Below are 21,154 nucleotides of genomic sequence, written 5' to 3'. Positions count from 1 at the left end.
GATAGAGGATCCTACCTTGCCACAGTCCATGGGGTCACAAAGAGTTGGACATGACTTAACGACTGAAGAACAATACCTACAATTGAACTGTGACTCAAAAAGAGTTAAAAAAAAGCCACTCAGAGCCAAAACAGATTTGTAGATGCATTGATTTTACTTGTTTGGCTTATGTTACATCCTTTGCCTATAGGGTCTTCTCCAACGTATTTTATTTAGCAAAAATCCATCCCATTTTCACAAATATGCCATTTTTGAGACACTGCTCCCTATCCTTCCAGGGGGAGAAAAATGCTACTCTTCTCTGCTATATTTTGGGTCTTATTTCTAATTCTCATCTCATTATGTCAAAATTAGTCTTATTTTCCCTTAGAATAGGAAATCACAGAGGAGAGAAAGTACTTACGTACTTTTACCTTTGTCACCCAACTCGGTGCTCACCATATATTTGTTAAATTGGAATAATTTATTTTTTGTTGAGTAGTAGAACATATGTTTTCAAATAAAATAATCACTAATATCTAATTACCTTGGTTATATCACCATCACCTCATGGCATACAAAACACTGTTGTCTCTCTAAGCTCAGTGAGTTAATGAAAAGATAAATGAATAAATGATTAACTAAATGAAGATTAACTTTCCAAGGCCTGAGTTTAGAGCTTCCCAAAGCTAAAATGTCAGGGAACTTAATGAGAGAACTCAATATATTAACATGAACAACATTTTACTGGGGGGGTTGGTGGAAGGGACATATTCCTAAGCAATAAAATTATCATAAACAATAAATCTTAAAAGTTTTTGCAAGTATTTGATGTTAGATCACTATATATGTCCAAAATATTAATTATTACTTAAGGTAGATCATACCACAACATTCACTGTAATTTGATTCTTGTTATTTTTGTTAACATTTCCATGGACAGTGCATTTAATGAATAAAAAGTTTCTCACAGACCTTCAAAACTTGGAATGAATTAAATATCATAGAAATGCTTATCCTGAAAATTAGGTAAACACATTAAAAGAAAAATTCTTTAGCAAATTCTATAATTTTTTTTAATCCCCAAACCATTCTCTTCTTTTCCCTGAAGAAAATGAAAACAAATAATGTTCACAGAATGGCAACATGCTTTTTCAAAATGCTATCTGAATCTGTATTATTATTACAATCCTATAAAAATTTCAAATAAATTATGAAGTAAAGTATATGGACTACAGAATTTGGAACATAGACAAATCTATACTGTACTTGCTAACTGAGACACAGCACAGATCCTTTCACCTCTTTGGGCATTGCTTTGTCAATGGGTAAAAAAAAATATGGGTGATGAAAATATTAATATCTACATAATAAGGTATTATAAGGAGTAAATGAGACTAGGGCTTCCCATGGAACTAAGATGTAAGGAATCTGCTTGCAATGCAGGTGACCTAGATTCAATTCCTGGGTTGGGAAGATCCCTTGAAGAAGGTAATGGAAACCCACTCAAGTATTCTTTCCTGGAAAATTCCATGGACAGAGGAGCCTAGTGGGCTACAGTCCATGGAATCGCAAAGAGTTGAACAAGACTGAGCAATTAACACACACACACACACACACACAAATGAGATTTAAAAAAAAAAGCAACAAAACTTTAATTAGGTTGGTGCAAAAGTAATTGCAATTTTGCACTGTTGAAATTTACCTTTTGATATTGGAATATATTCTCAAATAAATGTGGTTATGTTATATATTGTTTTAATATGCATTCCTCACTGTATGTTTTTTGCTAATGACATTACTTGCTATGCATTTTATGGCATATGTAAAACTTATGTATATAACATATAAATAGCATATATAAAACTTGCTATGCATTTTATAGTGCCTTGGAAGAAAAGCTATGACCAACCTAGATAGCATATTAAAAAGCAGAGATATTACTTTGCCAACAAAGGTTCGTCTAGTCAAAGCTATGGTTTTTCCAGTAGCCATGTATGAATGTGATAGCTGGACCATAAAGAAAGCTGAGTGCCAAAGAACTGATGCTTTTGAACTGTGGTGTTGGAGGAGACTCTTCAGAGTCCCTTGGACTGCAAGGAGATCAAACCAACCAATCCTAAAGGAAGTCAGTCTTGAAAATTCATTGGGACTGATGCTGAAGCTGAAACTCCAATAGTTTGGCCACCTGATGTGAAGAACTGACTCATGAGAAAAGACCATGATGCTGGGAAAGATGGAAGGCAGGAGGAGAAGGGGATGACAGAGGATGAGATGGTAGGATGGCATCACTGACTTGATGGGCATGAGTTTGAGCAAGCTCCGGGAGTTGGTGATGGATAAGGAAGCCTGGTGTGTTACAGTCCATGGAGTTGCAGAGTCTGACATGACTGAGTGAACTGAACTGAAATGATGCACTTTATATTTATTTTAGACTATGGAAATGATGTTAGCAAAAAAGCAAATTCAAGTGATTTTTTTTTTTATTCAACTTCAAAATGGGTCTTAAGGCAAGCACAGACAACTCACAATATCAACAACGCATTTGGCCCAGGGATTGCTAACAAATGCACAGCACAGTGGTGGTTCAAGAAGTTTTGCAAAGGAGACAACAAACTTGAAGATGAAGAGTGTAGTGGCCGGCCATCAGAAGCTGACAACCAATTGAGAGCCATCATCAAAGTGATTCCCTTACAACTACATGAGAATTTTGAAGAACTCAACATTGACCATTCTACGGTCATTTGCCATTTGAAGTAAACTGGAAAGTGAAAGAACTCGATAAGTGGGTGCTTCGTGAGCTGATTGAGTATCAAAAAAAATCATTATTTCGAAGTGTCATCTTCTCTTATTCCTCACAGCAACAATAAACCACTTCTTGATAGGATTGTGATGTGGGAAAAAGTGGGTTTTTTATGACAACCAGCGAATTACCACCTCAGCAGCTAGACAAGGAAGAAGCTCCAAAGCATTTTCCAAAGTCAAACTTACACCAAAAAAAGGTCATGGTCACTGTTTGGTGGTCTGCTGCCCATGTGATCTACAGCTACAGCTTTCTGAATACTGGCAAAACCATTACATCTGTGAAGTACGCTCAGCAAATTGATGCAATGAACCAAAAACTGTAAGGCCTGCAGCTAGCACTGGTCAAAAGAACGGACCCAATTCTTCACCATAGTTGACCACACGTCAAACAACCAATGCTTCAAAAGTTGAACAATTGGGCTACAAAATTTTGCTAATCCACCATATTCACCAGATCTCTTGCCAACTGATTACCACTTCTTTAAGCACCTCAACTTCTTGCAGGGAAAATGCTTCCACTACCAGAAGGAGGCAGAAAATACTTTCCAAGAGTTCATTGAAAACTGAAGCACAGATTTTTATACCATAGGAATAAACAAAGTTATTTCTTGTTGGCAAAAATGTGTTGATTGTAATTGTTCCTATTTTGGTTAATGAAGATGTGTTTGAGCCTAGTTATAATGATTTAAAAATCACAGTTTGAAACCACATTATGTTTGCGCCAACCTAATAGTACCAAACGTGCTACTATGTACATATCAGCACCCTAAAATTTGATTTCTTTTCTGTCTTCATTATAGCTTTGGGAAAACTACTAAAAGACTGAGAATTCTTTAAATATATGAGTTTCATACTTAGGGTATTTGGTTTTGACTAACCAACAACTGACACATTCCCTGATGCTCATTAAGTGTCAGCAATTTGCATGTCATCTGTATTACTGTTTGATACTCTTTAGGTATTTCTTTGTACATTTATTTGTTTTCACTTTTATAAGAAAGGAATTGTGAAACATCATCAAATGAGGAAGTTTCATGTGAGGGGACTGAATGAAAGAAAGAGGAGAGAGAAAGAAAGCAAAAAAAAAAAAAGGAAGGAAGGAAAAGGTGAGGAAGGGAAACAAACAAACAAACATGATATAGTTAAAGATGAAATAACCTGAGGAAATTGTACCTTGAAATTGTACCTGAGAAAAAAGCCTGTAATAGCATGTCAATGTTTTCCAAGCTCACAAAAAAATGAAGGCTGCATTATTCTCTTCATCAACAAATCTCAACCCTTCCACACATCAGAGGGTAAGAGACAGCATCATCAGTGATTATGGCCAACTAGTGCTATAATCTTGTTTCCTGGGGAAGAGTGGTTGAGTTTGAGTTGGGTAGGAGAGAAGAGACTCTTAGCAGGGGAGTGAAGAATTTATAAAATTCATTAAATGGTTTTTATTTGCTCTTGTTTAGCAAGAAGAAGGCAAGAAAGTCTTTTAAACTACCTTGGAGCAAGCATTGCATGAATATTTATTAGATAAATTTAAAAACTGGGGATAAGGTAGCACATACAGCCTAGACTGTGATCAGTGGAGTTTTTCTACAAATTTTCAAAGTAGAAAAATGTGTAACCTGAAAAAAAATGTATAACCTGGCTTTCTTTTGCAGATAGGAGGGTGATTATAAGGTGGTGAAGCACTCATATGTTTTACACTTGTTAAAATGACATCAAATGGTTTTAAATACCAAAATTGAGCAAGTAGAAAATAATCTTACATTATCAGGAAAAAAATGTATTTTTATTATTATACTTTTTAATATATTTAAACATTTTAATATATTTAAAATATTTAAAGAGTCTCTTGATTAAAGTGAAAGAGGAGAGTGGAAAAGTTGGTTTAAAACTCAACATTCAGAAAACTAAGATCACGGCATCTGGTCCCATAACTTCATGGCAAATAGATGGGGAAGCAATGGAAACAGTGACAGATTTTCATTTTAGGGGGCTCCAAAATCACTGCAGATGGTGACTGCAGCCATGAAATTAAAAGACACTTGTTACTTGGAAGAAAAGCTATGATCAACCTAGACAGCATATTAAAAAGCAGAGACACTACTTTGCCAACAAAGGTCCCTCTAGTCAAAGCTATGGCTTTTCCAGTAGTCATGTATGGATGTGAGAATTGGACTATAAGGAAAGCTGAGCACTGAAGAACTGATGCTTTTGAACTGCGGTGTTGGAGGAGACTCTTGAGAGACCCTAGGACTGCAAGGAAATCCAACCAATCAATTTTAAAGAAAATTAGTCCTGAATATTCATTGGAAGGACTGATGCTGAAGCTGAAACTCCAATACTTTGTCCACCTGATGTGAAGAACTGACTCACTGGAAAAGACAGAACTGGGAAAGACTGAAAGCAGGAAGAGAAGGGGACAGTGGATGAGTTGTTTGGATGGCATCACTTACTTGATGCACATGAGTTGAGTAAACTCTGGGATTTGGTGATGGACAAGGAAGCCCTGTGTGATACAGTCCATGGGATCGCAAAGAGTCAGACATGACCGAGCAACTGAACTGAACTGATACTCTTTAAATCTGAAATTAAATCCAAAGCTTTCAGAACAAACAAAACCCAGGATTTTCTTTTCTTTTTATTGGAAAATTGTGATTAGATTCAGTTGAGATTTTAATTTTACAGGATAAGAAAAGTTTACTTTTTATGTCTGCAGGATCTGTAGCTAAGCATAACAAAACATCACCTACTACAAATTCAGAAAGGTGTAGTAAAATGAATGAAATAAAAACTATCCATCATTTTTTGAAACATAGTCTTTGTAGACTGATTAAAACATGTGAAAAGAAAAATGTTACCTACATATTAAGCATACCAATAATTGAACTGGGATTCAAAGAGAGCTACAAAGACAGTACTAAGGTACAAGGCAGAGATGTAAAAAATGGCTTGTAGCCAGAAATTCAGTTTGTGGGAGGGTCGGTAATCCCCTAACTCCTTTCCTTTAAAACACCTTCTTGAAGGGCAATATTTGAATTCTGAAAATTACTTCCCAAAGCTCTAAATTCATTTTTCTCTTGCTTTCTCTGTAATTTACTTTGACATTTCTTATGATTACCAAGGTTTATTTATATAAGCATAGTCTCTCACACCTGACCCTTCTTGATTTTGGTTTTAACTCATGATGCTTATTTTGTAACATTATATTATTTCTGTGGCAACAACTGTCTTATTATAATAAACACAGGAAGATTATTTCAGCTACTTTGTTTGCAGTGAAGGAATTGGATTTAAGATTGGTAGGTTAAGAGAAAACAGTTAAAAAACAGAAATAATTATGAAAAATGTGAAACTCATTTTATTACACACCCTCTATTGTGGGCTGAATGCATTTACTAGGTAGAATAATCATGGTCCTACTGTCTTGGACTCACCCTAAACCTACCCCCATTAGTGCCACTCAACTTACAGCTGATTGGTTCCTTAGTACAATGCACAGTTACTAATTGATAGTTCTATTCTGTTTCAATGTCTGTCTGTTTTTCAAAGCCCTAGATACATTTGAACATAGCTAAGTGCGTTACCAGATGACAAACAATAAAACCGTTTATTAGGACTCAACCTCTGCACTAATGACATACATATTTTTGCTATTATTTTAATATTATGAAGCTGAAATTTAAAAAAAGAAAACTATATACAGAAAACAGACACATGGGTTTTACAAAAACAGAGAATTAGAAATAATTTTAAAATGTATTTGCCTTATGTGGTGATGACCTTTTCTCCCAGCTTCAAAGGCTTTTAGATACTGTCGATCTATTGCAACTTCAATTAAATCCTATGCTCTCTTGAGGCAGGGAATCAAAATATAATTCAGTTACAAGTAACAATAACATTTAATTATCTCCTCCATTTATCTGCATTGCCGAATGACGGCATTTCCTGAGAGCCACAGATGTCACAGTAGTAAGCAAGAATCAGTTTGGGGATATGGACAGAATATCATCACACTAGCTTATTTAATGCTTTCATTCTTTATGGCTCATATTTACATATAGCAAAAATTTGCTCCCAATCTAATCTGCTTCAAATAAAAATTTCTAATATATTCTCCTAGGAAAAATTGCTTAACCTCCCTGTCTCTCCGTATTCTTATTCAAACTTTATAAGACCATGCCAGGCATGTAGTAAACCCACAACAAATATTAGCTTTTATAATTACCTCAGGCAAATATTTCTTATCTGGCACTAATATGTACTAAACCAATCACTTTCTAATTAAGTAAAGATATATTATACTAAATACCAAAGTTAGTTTGTCTAATGACAAAGCTAATGAATTTCATGCTTTTCAGGTTAATATTACAACACCTATTTTTCTTTAAAACATTACTTACAGGTCTAATCATGTCCCCTTTTCTCATGTTTTCCAATATGTCCAGAAGGAAGATACAGAGGAAGAACAGAGGAAGACACAGAGGAATAACAAGTGTACTGTAGGTATTTCTGAACTTGGGTATATTCTACACAAAAGCATGAAGAGGTAACTTAGAAGTTGCAGAGATAGCAAGGGCCTCTGGTACCTTTGTGATTCTTCCTAATGTGAGACCCTTACTATTGCTTTAAGGCCAAGATGCTGAAGCACAGATACCAGTAAATGCCCTACTTTTTGCTCTTCTCTGTAAGTCAGTTCTCTCTAAAGAGTCTGTGTCCTCTATGTCATCCCAGAACTAACTTTCCAATTGGCAGGCAGATTTTGGCTTGCAACAAGATTCACAGTCAGAGCATGAGGACCTATAAAGGAAATGAACTGCTTTTTAGGAGTCTGCTATTTCAGGTCCTCAAAAAAAAATTTTTTTTTACATTTGTCCAAATAAATCTGAAACTCTAATAATGCAGAGGATCATTTAATGAAAGTATTCTTATAAGTGAATCACCATTCTCTGTCTACTCTAACTTTTTTCATGATGATCATGGTGAATTAACTTTATACTCTGTCCTATGCTCAGAATGGGCCTCTCTGACATGCCACAGTTTATGGCAAACACATAGGAGGTAGAAAGATAACTAAGATACAGCCTTCACCTTCGAGGGCTTCACAGCAATCAGATAAAACAGCATGTATTCACTTGCAGAGTATATCATAAAAAATACTGGGCTGGATGAAGCACAAACTGGAATCAAGATTGCTGGGAGAAATATCAATAATCTCATATATGCAGATGACCACCCTTATGGCAGAACATGAAGAAGAACTAAAGAGCCTCTTGATGAAAGTGAAAGAGGAGAGTGAAAAAGTTGTCTTAAAGCTCAACATTCAGAAAACTAAGATCACGGCATCTGGTCCCATCACTTCATGGCAAATAGATTGGGAAACCGTGGAAACAGTGTCAGACTTTATTTTGGGGGGCTCCAAAATCACTGCAGATGGTGACTGCAGCCATGAAATTAAAAGACACTTGTTCCTTGGAAGAAAAGTTTTGACCAACCTAGACAGCATATTAAAAAGCAGAGACATTACTTTACCAACAAATGTCTGTCTAGTAAAAGCTATAGTTTTTCCAGTAGTCATGTATGAATGTGAGAGCTGGACTATAAAGAAAGCTGAGAGCTGAAAAATTGCTGCTTTTGAACTGTGGTGTTGGAGAAGACTCTTGAGAGTCCCTTGGACTGCAAAGAGATTCAACCAGTCCATCCTAAAGGAAATCAGCCCTGAATATTCATTGGAAGGACTGATGCTGAAGCTGAAACTCCAATACTTTGTCCACCTGATGTGAAGAACTGACTCACTGGAAAAGACAGAACTGGGAAAGACTGAAAGCAGGAGGAAAAGGGGACAACAGCAGATGAGACAATTGAATGGCATCACCTTCTCAATGGACATGAGTTGGAGTAAACTCCAGGAGTTGGTGATGGACAAGGAGGCCTGGCGTGCTACAGTCCATGGGGTTGTAAAGAGTCAGACACGACTCAGCGACTGAACTGAACTGAACTGATTCACTTGCCAACTACAATACAAGAAAAGAAATTCAGGGGATTACTAAGATTATATTACTTACTTAGATTACAAAATGTTCTCCATAAATCTACTTGTTTATAAGTTCTAAATGAAAGAGGAGAATTTCAGCTCACAGTTCTCAATGCAGTTACATTAAGTAGGAAATGTACATTGTTTCTTTCCCATTTACACTGGCTTATTTAATACTTCCATTCTTTATGGCTCATATTTCCATAAAGCAAAATTTGTTCCTAATCTAATGCTGCTTCAAATAAAAATATTGTCAATATATTTATCTAATGAAAATTGTGGAAAATGTTTTTATCAGTTTCCTTCTCATTCCACTGGGGGGGAAATGTCAGCCAGTCTCCTTGTTGAGCTCTCTTTCACTACATATTGGGGAAAGATTTATTCCATATACAGATATGAGATTAAGTATTTTCTCACCATTTTCAATTTTTATAAATTCATGCTTTTGGCTCCTATTATAATTATAGACTTACAATTAGTAGTCTTTACAGGCACTTTCATTGTTTATTGTTTGGTTGACTTATTAGACTTGAGGCATTGTATGTTAATATCCACATAGAAAATGCATTATAAATACTAGAGTGATGGTCCAGGCTGAAAAGGTGTTAGGCTAAATACAGTATCTGTGAAGTATAGCTTTGTTCATATATGTTAAAGTTAGTAAATTGAAAATGCAAAAATAAAGGAGCTTTGCCCCATTATATATTCATTCTTTATCAACTCAACAAATTTACTGAAAGCTTTCTATATGCTAAACACTGATGTAGATAAAAAGGCAATTCAATACAGCATTATGAATCACAGAAAGAGTAAATACAGAAAAGCACATGCAGCCTGTAGGAAAGACATCCAAAACACTCTTTGAAGGTCAAGAAAGACTATCAGGGTAGGTAAATAAGATGAATCTGAAGAATAAATTAGTTAGATGAACTTATGGGGTGAGGATAGGAGTAAGAGAGTAACGTTCAGAATTTATTTTGAGAGCAATGGAAAAAAACGGAAGAATTTAAAGCAAGAGAATGACTCATCAAATTTGTATCATAAGAAATTCAATCTGACTCTACTATTTACTTTGGGGAAAATGGACAAGACTAGAGTCTGTTTGGGCTGTCACAATAATAAAGTAAATAATGAGAGATAATGGTGGCTTTATCGGTGCTTTGGTGGTAGAAATGAAAGCTCAACAGATTAAAATGCAAAGTGTCTTCCAGCCATTGAACAATGCTTTCAGGGCTTTCTCTCATTCTAACTTCACAGGCACCTTTTTAGAGCTAAAGATATTATTTGTTTGCCTGTGTCAGTACAAGTGAGAGTTTGATCATTTGCATATAGAGTAGACCTCAACACATCCTGTGCATCTTAAAATGTAGAACATGCTTGGTGTGTTTGGGAATGGCACGTAGCATCTTGTGAATATAATCCAGGATGCATAAAGGGAAATGACTGTAGAGAGGGCAGTAAGGCCAACCTAAGAAAAGACTTCTGGAATTTCAACCAAATCTAATAGGTATAGAGCTAATAATCTAATAGGCATTTCATTTTTGATGAAAGTGATGAAACAGGACAGTGAAAAAGTTGGCTTAAAATTCAATATTCAGAAAACTAAGATCATGGTCCAGTCCCATCACTTCATGGCAAATAAATGGGGAAACAATGGAAACAGTGAAGATTTTGTTTTGGAGGGCTCCAAAATCACTGCAGATGGTGATTGCACCATGACATTAAAAGACGTTTGTTCCTTGGAAGAAAAGCTATGACCAATCTAGACAGCATATTAAAAAGCAGAGACATTACTTTGCCAACAAAGGTCTATCTAGTCAAAGATATGGTTTTTCCAGTGGTCACGTATGGATGTGAGAGTTGGACCATAAAGAAAGCTGAGTGCTGAAAAATTGATGCCTTTGAACTGTGGTGTTAGAGAAGACTCTTGAGAATTCCTTGGACTGCAAGGAGATCAAACCAGTCAATCATAAAGGAAATCAGTCCTGAATATTCATTAGAAAGATTGATGCTTAGGTTGAAACTCCAATACTTTGTCCACCTGATGCTAAGAACCAACTCATTGGAAACGACCTTGATGCTGGGCAAGATTGAAGGCACGAGGAGAAGGGGATGACAGAGTATGAGATGGTTGGATGGCATCACTGACTCGATGGAGATGAGTTTGAGCAAACTCTGGGAGTTAGTGATGGACAGGAAGACCTGGTATGCTGCAGTCCATGGGGTCACCAAGAAGCGGACACAACTGAGTGACCGAACTGAATAGGCATGGGAAACCACCTAGTAATTTATGCAGAGGATAAAGATGATCTGATTTTTCTAAGGTTTCCTGATGTCAGCTTAAGGTGAGCCTCACATTACATCCACCGTATGGCATTCATGCTTTAATACAGCCCCCACCCATTGAGTTAAGTGGGACCTCTGATTTGTTTTTCATTACTCCTATGATTTTATAACATTCAGAACTGAATCTTGCCAGTGACACTGAGCATCCCAGGTGGCTAAGTGGTAAACAATCCACCTGCAGTGAAGGAGACACGGGTTCAATCCCTGGGTCAGTCAGATCCCTCAGAGGAAGAAACGGCTATCCACTAGTGTTCTTGCCTGGAAAATCCCATGGGCAGAGGAGCCTGGAGGACTACATTTCATAGGGCTGCAACAGTCAGACACAATTGAACACACATGCAGCACACAACAGTGATTACTAGATAGACTTGCTGTTTTGATGAAGGAAGCATCCGAGCTTGGGAAGTTCATATGGCAAGGAACTGTGGTTGGTCCCTAGGAAGTGAGCAAAGGACTGAAGCTCTCAGTCCCACAACAAGAAGGAAGTGAAGACTACCATTAATGATGTGAATTTGGAAGAGGATACTGAACCCCAGCTAAGAATTCTTCCCTGGTCCTTGAGACCCTAAGAGAGGATTCAGTTAAACCGCGTCCATACTCCCTACCTGCAGAAACCAAGAGAAAGTAAATATGCTGTTTTAAACTGCTAAATTAGTGGTAACTTTTTACTCATCAATAAAAGAGAATATCACTAGTAATGCAATAGAAGATAAATTAGATGAGGGAAATTTGGAAATAGGAAGTCCAGCTAGAAAAGAAGAAATGTTATAGTAGGATTATACATGCAATTGCTAAAACATGAGCTGTAATCAGAAGGGGTTGATTTCAAGCTCTTTACCAAGTTAAATAATTAATCTGGCTAGCTTTTAAAACGGGATAGTAATACTCTCTCACATTAGGTAGTTAGAAGAGGAAAAAGGAGTCCAAAATGGTGGTGGCTAAAAGACAAAGGGAAAATCCCATGAAAACAGAACAAAAGAAAATCTGCAGACCAGGAGTGAGAACCTCAGCTGAAACAAGCACAACCCCTTCTTGGTTAGCCCTGATTTGCATAGGGCAGGTGCAGGGGGAGGAGACAAAAGGTATAAAAAGAGGGAGCCGAGATGGGTTGAGGCATCTCCTTTGGGGCCCATCTGCCCTCACGTCTCAAAGTGTACTATTCTTTGTTTGCCAAATAAAACTATGAGCTGTAACACTGGTCCGCTGTTTCAAATCTTTGTTGCGGCAAGACAGACTGAGCAAATTACACACTCTCCCGACTGTGTGTGTGTGTGTGTAGGCACTGTATGTGCCTATATATATATATATATATATATATATATATATATATATAGTTTAACACAGTGCCTACCACACATTATTATTATTGTGTTGTTATGTTCATCTTTATGAGAATTAATGACAGCTAGACTAAAATAAGGGTAATGAGAATGGAAATGGTGGTAAATTTGAACAATAATTTTGGTAGTAGGTCTCAGTGACTTCTAGTATGGGTAGAAAGAGAGGATAAAGTAAAAGATAACACAATTTCTAGCTTGAATGGTTGAATGAGAATGATACCTAACTAAGATTAGTTCAGGTAGCTAATGATACCTGAACCATATCTGAACTAAGGAGTGCAGAAGGGAGAACTGATTTGGTGGAGGAGATAATGAGTTGTTTTGGAATGTGAAGCAATTTTTCTGTGGGAGGCCATCCATGTGGACCAGCCCAGAGTACCTCTGGGAATACAGACTTGGTACTCAGAAGAGATCTGGGTATATGAAAGGATCTGGAGATGGTAATGAAATTACCCATAAATTGCATCAGTGTTCATACACACTGATGCTATCACTCCAGTATTCTTGGGTTTCCTTTGTGGCTCAGCTGGTAAAGAATCTGCCTGCAATACGAGAGGCCTGGGTTCAAGTCCCGGGTTGGGAAGATCCCCTGGAGAAGGGAAAGGCTATCCACTCCAGTATTCTGGCCTGGAGAATTCTTTGGACTGTATAGGCCATGAGGTCGCAAAGGGTTAGACTCAACTGAGTGACTTTCACTTTCATACACAAACACACACAAACATATACAGTCCTAATACTCTTTCTGTAAAACAAGAGAAATCTCCTAGAAAGTAAATGATATGCTACTTTGAAAAACAGAACCTGTGATGAAAAAAATAGAGAATGGGAAAAGGATCTTTCCTTCTTCCCTTAGGGATGAATGGCTAGTAACTTTAAGCTTGGTAAATCTGCTGCAGAAATCACAAGCTATGACCTGAGGGCCACATCCAGTCTGTTACCTTTGTAGATGAAAGTTTATAGGAATACAAACACATTTATTCATTTGTGTATTATTTATTGTTTCTTTCACAATACAATGTCAGAATTAAATAGCTGTGATTGAAACTGTGTGGGCCACAAAGACTGAAATGTCTACTATCCAGCACTTCATAGAAAAAAAAAAAAAAATTTACTCACCCATGGTCTATTTCATTAAAAAAAAAAGGTTGTCTTTCAAAATAGTGCATAAATAAATAAGGTGATATTCTAATAAGCAGCCATTTAAAAAAAAAACTGGGCTATCTGAAGACCTTTTACTTTAGTCCGTTTCACTTTTTATATTTCATATTCCGTGTTCCCATTTCATTTAATTTATGTTTTCCAATTACTCCACCTCTTCTTTTTTTTTTGATGTTCTTTCTCAAGCCTTTATCAAGCATAGTAGAAAAGCTTTTGTATACATATATATAATAAGTAAGGTAATAAAGAAATGCCACCTGGAACACCACGAATGGGATAGAATAGGATAGTTACAAGTAGTTGTGGAAGTCCCAATAGGGGACTACAGATAGAGAAGGAAACCTAAGAAACTTTGGGAGGCCTTTGTAAGTCAAAGATAGTTCAAGAAGGCTACTGGAACATTATTCAATGAAGCAGGCTTGCTTAATTATAAAACCAGGATATCCCTGGTGGCTCAGAGGGTAAACCGTCTGCCTGCAATAAGGGAAACCTGGGTTCGATCTCTGAGTCAGGAAGATCCTTGGAGAAGGAAATGGCAACCCATGCTGGTATTCTTGCCTGAAAAATCCCATGGATGGAGAAGCCTGGTAAGCTAAGGTCCAGGGGGTCGCAAAGAGTTGGACATGACTGAGCGATTTCACTTTCACTTTCAAACCAAACCAAAAGTTGTGCCCCAGGTCACTAGATTGAAGGCCCACCTTTTACAAATATGATAATCCTAGTTTGACCTCACAGGGTCAGACACTTTCCTGACTAGTATCAAGGAGGAGCTAGTGAAGGAGGAGCTAATGATGCATGCCTTAACTCTGCATCTATATCTACCTGAAGAAGGCAGTCTTTTCCCCTCCCTTTCTTTCCCTTATAAATTATAGCCCACTGAATCCTCAGGGCAGAGCTCCCTGCATCTCTTACAAGCATCTTATATTAATAAATCTACTTATTGTTTATCACTTTGAATTCCTTCTGTGCTGGGATCAAAGAACCTGAGTCTCAGTAAGTCCAGACATCGGGTGATTAAAGATTGTGGTTCAAGTCTCAAACTCAGTTTTTGCAGGGTTTGAGTCCTGGCCATGTGGGTTAGAGTCCCAAATTGAGTTTTGGCAGGGTTCCAGTACCCACAGTGTGGGTTCAATCCCAGGCAAGGTTTTGGAAACGTTCAAGTCCCAGCCACGTGAGTTCAAGTTCAAAGCAAGGTTTTGGCAGGGTTTGAGTCCCGGCACATGGGTTCAAGCCCCAATTTTAGCTAAACGATTTCAACCACAACACTGATCTAAAAAGTTTGAGACTTAGTTTCTGGGTTTCTGGCATAACCTTCTACTCATTACTTATAATGTTTCTGTAACAACATTTTCTCAGCTGTCAAGTGGGAATAATATCTCCTCTGCTTACTTCACAAGGTTGCAAGCAAGAAAATCTTTAAAAAAATATAAAGCACCAAACTATAAGCTAATAATACAGACTTTTTATATTGCCAAATCAAGAAAATGCACCTAATCATAATTATATAAGAAAAATATATACATTTGTATACATAATTTATCAAACTATTTTAAGAGTCAGACACAACTGAGCAACTCAACTGAACTGAACTTATAAGAGATGTTTGGGTTGAGTAGAACTCATATTGGCATTATCCTTTCCAGAAAAGAGAAGCACAGAAAATTAAGATATTTGCTTGAAATCATCCAACTAATTAATGGTAGTGTCTGTGAGCTGGTGAAATATCTTAATCCTAATTTGCTTTCTACGACACTATATTTCTACAATGCCAACTAACAATAAATCAGTCATATCTGACATAGCAAGTGGGTATCTGAGATACAAGAGAGTTCAGAAGTTAAGATGAAATAAAAAGAATTTGTTCAAAAATGAACTGTCTTTTCAAGTGCAATTGATCCTTTCTTGTTCTGAATTTTTAATAAAAATTTCATCTTAGAATAATTTTAGATTTAAACGAAGTTATAATGATAGTACAGAGAATCCCGAATCCCCAGATAAGCTTTACTTTGTTTCCCATATTTTTAAAATTCATTTTAAAACTAAATAATAAGTAACCATCAGTATATATCATCTAAAAGTTCAGAAGAGTGAGAAGCCTATGTAGATGTGTAATGTGGAGTTATCATTTTTCTCATTTCACTCATGACCTAGGAAAGATGCTACTTCTCCAAGGTCAGATAAAAAATTGATGATTTATAAAATTAGAAATAGAAGTTGATGTGTTAAATAAACTATAAGGATGAATGAATGAATGTCTTTAAAATGACTTTCAAATTTATGGACTTCTTAAAATATGTGGATTCTTGCCTAAAGAAAAATTATTAATATTTAACCTGCTGATTTACTTTCCAAAACAAACTACTTCCATTAGGTCCTTGTTTATTTGCAACATGACCTGGCATGGTTCCTGATATGTTTGGAAGCTAAATGAAGACACGTTAGGTTTTTTTTTTTTTTTTTTTTTTTTAATCTAGAAGGATGACAAGAGAACTACCAGGTTTTTTGTTTGTTTGTTTTTTGCATTATTTGTAATGTGTATTTTAGAAAGGGAAATCAAATATTTTTTGACCAAAAACAAGTCAATATTTCTTATTTTCAAAGTAATCACATATTTTTACACTTTTTTTTCTTTCTTTCTTTTTTTTTTTTTTTTGCTTTTAGATATTTGGTTAAAATATGTGACCATTTTCACAGAAACGTGGATCACCAGGATAATCACTTAGGTATAAAATATATCCACTGAAATATCATTTTACATGTTAATTATTTTTACTTTTTTCAAAATGGAAAACATAAGTATAGATATGTATTTCTTTAAAAGTTAAAACTTTCATCTTGATAACTAAGTAGTAAATAGGATTATGTGTGTGAAGTACTCAGCTGCTGATAGCATAGTAAAAATTTTTCATCTCCTCCTTTCCTTCTCTTTCCTCTCCTGCTGGTTGGTGAAAGTTACTCTTCACTGCTATCAGTTATCATGGCCCTTAGGAGAACTGACTATAAGGTGGTGGAGATAGTTGTAGGCACAAAGAAAAGGGACTGAGTTTAGTTGAGCAAGTGTCACTTGTTGAGTGGTACATTAGGTGATTTACATGTATTTTATGTCTTAGAGCTATAAACTATCTTGCAGCATGGATGTAATTATCACATTTTAGAAAACATCACATTTGAGAAAACTTGGCAGGAAAGAGATCTGAACAACTTTCTAAAGATCACATAACTTAGGAAAGAAAGAAATGTAAATATAAACTATGTGCCCACAACAGACACCACTCCTTAGGGAGAAGAATCCCTGTAACACCCACTCGATGGTGTGTTATGATCTCAACTGCTATCAAGATTCTTTTCCTGCCTCTACAAATTTCCCTGTGCTTGGGATAGTATGGATACTAACGTAAGTGAAGTAAGTCAAGAGAGAAAAATACAATGACTGTATGATGTCCCTTATACGTGGAATCTAAAAAACAAAACAAACAAATTGAAACAGAAACAGACTCATACATACAAAGAACAAATTGGTGGCTGCCAGAGGTGAGGGAAGTGGGGGATCAATGAGATAAGTGAAAGGGTTTAAGAGGTACAAACTTCCAATTATAAAATAAATAAGTCCCAGGGATGTAATGTACAGAATAAGGAATATTGCAGTAACTCTATATGGTGGCAGATGGTTACTAGACTTATCATGGTAATAAATCCATAATGTATATAAAAGTTGAATCACTATGTTGTACACCTTAGACTAATATAAGATTGTATATCAACTATACTTCAACAAAATAATTTAAAATTAAATGTTCCCCTGCACTTAAGTAACCTCAATAAATGGGTCACAGTAGAAGAGGTTTCTTCCAATTAAAATAGAGGATAGCCTAAGAAGTTTTCTGAAGCCATATATCAATTATAATTATATCAAATATAATCAATTATAATTAATAATAATATAAAAAATAATTATAATGTCTCAACTTTACTGAAGCCTCCAGTCAAAGACAGCAGTGTGCTTTTGTAAATGGAGCATAAGTCTGGGCCTCAGAACTTGTGACAGGCATGATTCTGACTCAGTTTGTGTGCAATCTTAAGCTTTTAATAGACATAACTTCCTTGATAATATTGTTATGCTAAAGCTACTTTCAAAGTATAGGTTGATTTTTGGAATGGGACACTACACTAAATTATGCTTTACAGACTGTAAAGACAATATTATGGTGTTATTATATTTTGTTATTTTTTAAAAATATTACCTCGAAACATAAATGACGAGGTTATTTAGGAAATTCCTTAAATGAAAATACTATTTATTATTCATCTAACGTCTAGAATTAAGACACTTTTCATCAAATTCTACCCACAGAAACAGAAAGACACTAACCAATTTATACTGTAAATATAGAATCAAAATGAAAGTAAAACATAAACAAAAAGCAAGTTTCCAAAAACCGCTTTATCTTTGCCTTACTGCTCAGAATCAGGCACGGTCTTATGTAACCTAGGTACACATAAGTCTTTTTAGTAAATGCTAGTATTAGTTTTACACTTGAAATGAAATTTGAAATTGCATCTATTGTTTGTTCTGGGAATGCCCCTGTTTGCAATCCTGTGCCAAGGAAAAACTACCTAGATTCCAGATAACCAAAGCAGAGGCAAATTTTTGGAATATAACTTACTCATAATTAGGCCACTGTCTATAATATAAACTTTCTATGAGGCTGGCAATACTGAGGACTAAGTGATGTTTTTAAGCAAGTATGCGCTAGAGAAGGGCTTCCCTGGTGGCTTGTTGACTTTAGAGATACATTACATGAGAACTACAAAGAATCTAAGAAGAAATAAAATTTGTCCAAATAAACTAACATTGCAGATTATTCTCAATATAATAACAGTTATAACAACATCTAAATTCTGAACTCCAATATTCCAGTAATTGTATTGGGTGTCTACCAGCATGGCTGATCTTTTTTAACCCTCATAACTAACATTAACATAATGTTGCAACCATTTTGCTGATAAGAAAAATAAAGTTTAGAAAAGTGAATTAACCTAGTATCAAATGACCAGAATATAAAGACAAACACCCTATTCCCAAGGTTTTCATTAATTGATCTTTGAAAATATTCACACCAAATGAAAATGGAAACAGGGACAATTCAGATACAGAGGAGAATTCCAAATTTGGCAACAGTAGAAAAAATGAAACAAAGGAAAATAAACAAACAAACAAAAAAAACAAACATAGAAACAAAACCAGAAAGACTACACTCTATATATCTCCCTGGAAAAGATGTTCTGGGAGTATCACAACCCCAGCATTAAGTATTTGTGGTAGTTTGTGTCATTTCTATACAAGCTGTGATTTTAAAAAGAAATTTCATCTGTTAAATATCAGCTTCTCTGTTATATAACACTTAGGGGCTGTGAAAACAATCTCATCACTATAAAATCCTTCAGACCCATATTAACCTGAAATATCAATTTTGTTTTACTAGATTTAAGGATTCACAGGATTCCCACAACATTCCATACAGTGAGCAATGTATGGACTAAGTCACAGAAGGAATCCTCTTCTTCATTTGTTTTAATCTAGAGGGAATTTGCCTCCATTAAAATAAGAAAAAAAGGATAAAGTCTTAAACCACAGATCAAAGCTCTACAAATTCGCCTGAATTTGTAGTATAACTTACAAACATCTGTGACCCACAAATTTATAATTAAATTCAAGTTCAATACAATTGAGAGTTTTAAGAGCTTTTTGGAATAGCAAAATCACTTGTATCTTGTTCTATTTTAAAAATGAGTACTGATAACCACTGAATGGGTGATCACCTAAAGAAATTCTTGTTTATTTCCTATATAAATAGAAAATGATTTTAAGTCCTAGTGAAAAGTCCTTCATTTCTCTACAGATAATTTTTTTCTTTTTGTCAGTCAAACTATTCATTTCCAAAGGTTGAGATGGTGCTCCAAATATTCAATACTTTAATTACTGCTATTCTTTATCTCACAACATGAAATGAATTCCCATCAGAATTCATCTATCATAATAGATTATTCTGTAGATTGCATTTTTGAGGCAATACTTGCCTTGATAACTCAAATTCTCTACTACTTTCTCTTGTAATCATCTTTCATACATGTTAATTCTAAGTTATAAAATATTGTCAAAACTTCAGTCAGAAATCATGAAAAACCAATTATTAATAAAATAAAGGAATGCAACTGTCTGTAAGCTTTCAAAATATGATTCTATCATCTATCTATTATCTGTCTCTCTAACCATCTCTTCATTCCTTATTCCCATCATCTGAAAACAAATTTAGAAGCATGGTAAGCTGAATGGAGCAGTTGAGAAGATAATTGTGGTATACCAGATTGCCAAGTCAAAAAAAACTTGAAATAATTAATATGAAATAAATGAAGGAATTCAACAGATTACATATTTTAAAAAAAGGGTGTATAATCATGCAACTCCATGGACAGTGACTACACATACAAGCAAATGAAAGCAGCTGACCACGTACCCACACACCTTGGCAGAGGTGCACTCCACACTCGTCGGCCACCACCAAGACAGATGATCTCTGACGTCCCTTCCAGACGATAACCTGATGAGCATGAGAAGGTCAGAGTGTCACCAACCCCAAAGGTGAACCCAATTCGGTTACCATATTGAGGAGTTCCAGGATCTTCACAAGGTTCCAGATTATACTCTGTAATTAGATGAAGAGGAAAACAAAGGAAACAGTAGTAACTTTTAAGGGTATACTTCTATGTTTTGTAAACTGGTTGCTTTCAGGGCCAGCCATATATTTCAAAAATGCCTCTAAGTATAATTGTGGGCTTCCCCCTCCGTGGCTCAGGGGTGAAGAATCCTCCTGCGATGCAGCAGACACAGAAGTGAGTTCTATCTCTGGGCTGGGAAGATCCCCTGGAGAAGGGCATGGCAACCCACTGCAGTATTCTTGCCTGGGAAAGCCCATGGCCTAGGAAAGCCCTGGTGGGCTACAGTCCATAGAGTCCCAAAGAGTCAGACAAGACTGAGGTGACTGAGCACACATAGGTATAATTAGGGTATGTGCTATGGCATACATAATTTTCTTCTACTGTGAAAGACCTGCAAGGAGATCAAACCAGTCAACCCTAAAGGAAATCAGTCCTGATACTCATTGAAAGAAATGAAGCTGAAGCTGAAACTCCAATACTTTGATCACCTGATGCGAAGAACAGACTCATTCGAAAAGACCCTGATGCTGAGAAAGGTGGAAGGAGGATTGAAAACAAAGATTGAAGTAGAAGGAGAAGGGGACGACAGAATGAGATGGTTGGATGGCATCACCGACTCGATGGACATGAGTTTGAGCAAGTGATGCAGCAAGTTTGAGCAGCTCTGGAGCTGGTGATGGACAGGGAAGCCTGGCGTGCTGCAGTCTATGGGGTCGCAAAGACATGACTGTGTGACTGAACTGAACTGAACTGTGAAAGACCTAGTAATATAATAAATACT

At 36.0% G+C, this 21,154-nt stretch overlaps 1 protein-coding gene across 1 annotated transcript in view; it reads right to left on the bottom strand.

Moving 5' to 3' along the window:
* Nucleotides 1–21,154, bottom strand: part of CSMD3 (CUB and Sushi multiple domains 3) — a 1,322,573-nt gene that overhangs the window by 392,274 nt on the left and 909,145 nt on the right. The window contains exon 22 of the mRNA XM_043879976.1: nt 20,172–20,360. Within this exon, the coding sequence (XP_043735911.1) occupies nt 20,172–20,360 (189 nt within the window). The remainder of the gene's footprint in view (nt 1–20,171; nt 20,361–21,154) is intronic.

Source organism: Cervus elaphus, chromosome 21 (genome assembly GCF_910594005.1).
Source record: "Cervus elaphus chromosome 21, mCerEla1.1, whole genome shotgun sequence".
NCBI classification, from domain to species: domain Eukaryota; kingdom Metazoa; phylum Chordata; class Mammalia; order Artiodactyla; family Cervidae; genus Cervus; species Cervus elaphus.
This window is presented reverse-complemented; position numbering and strand designations above follow the sequence as displayed.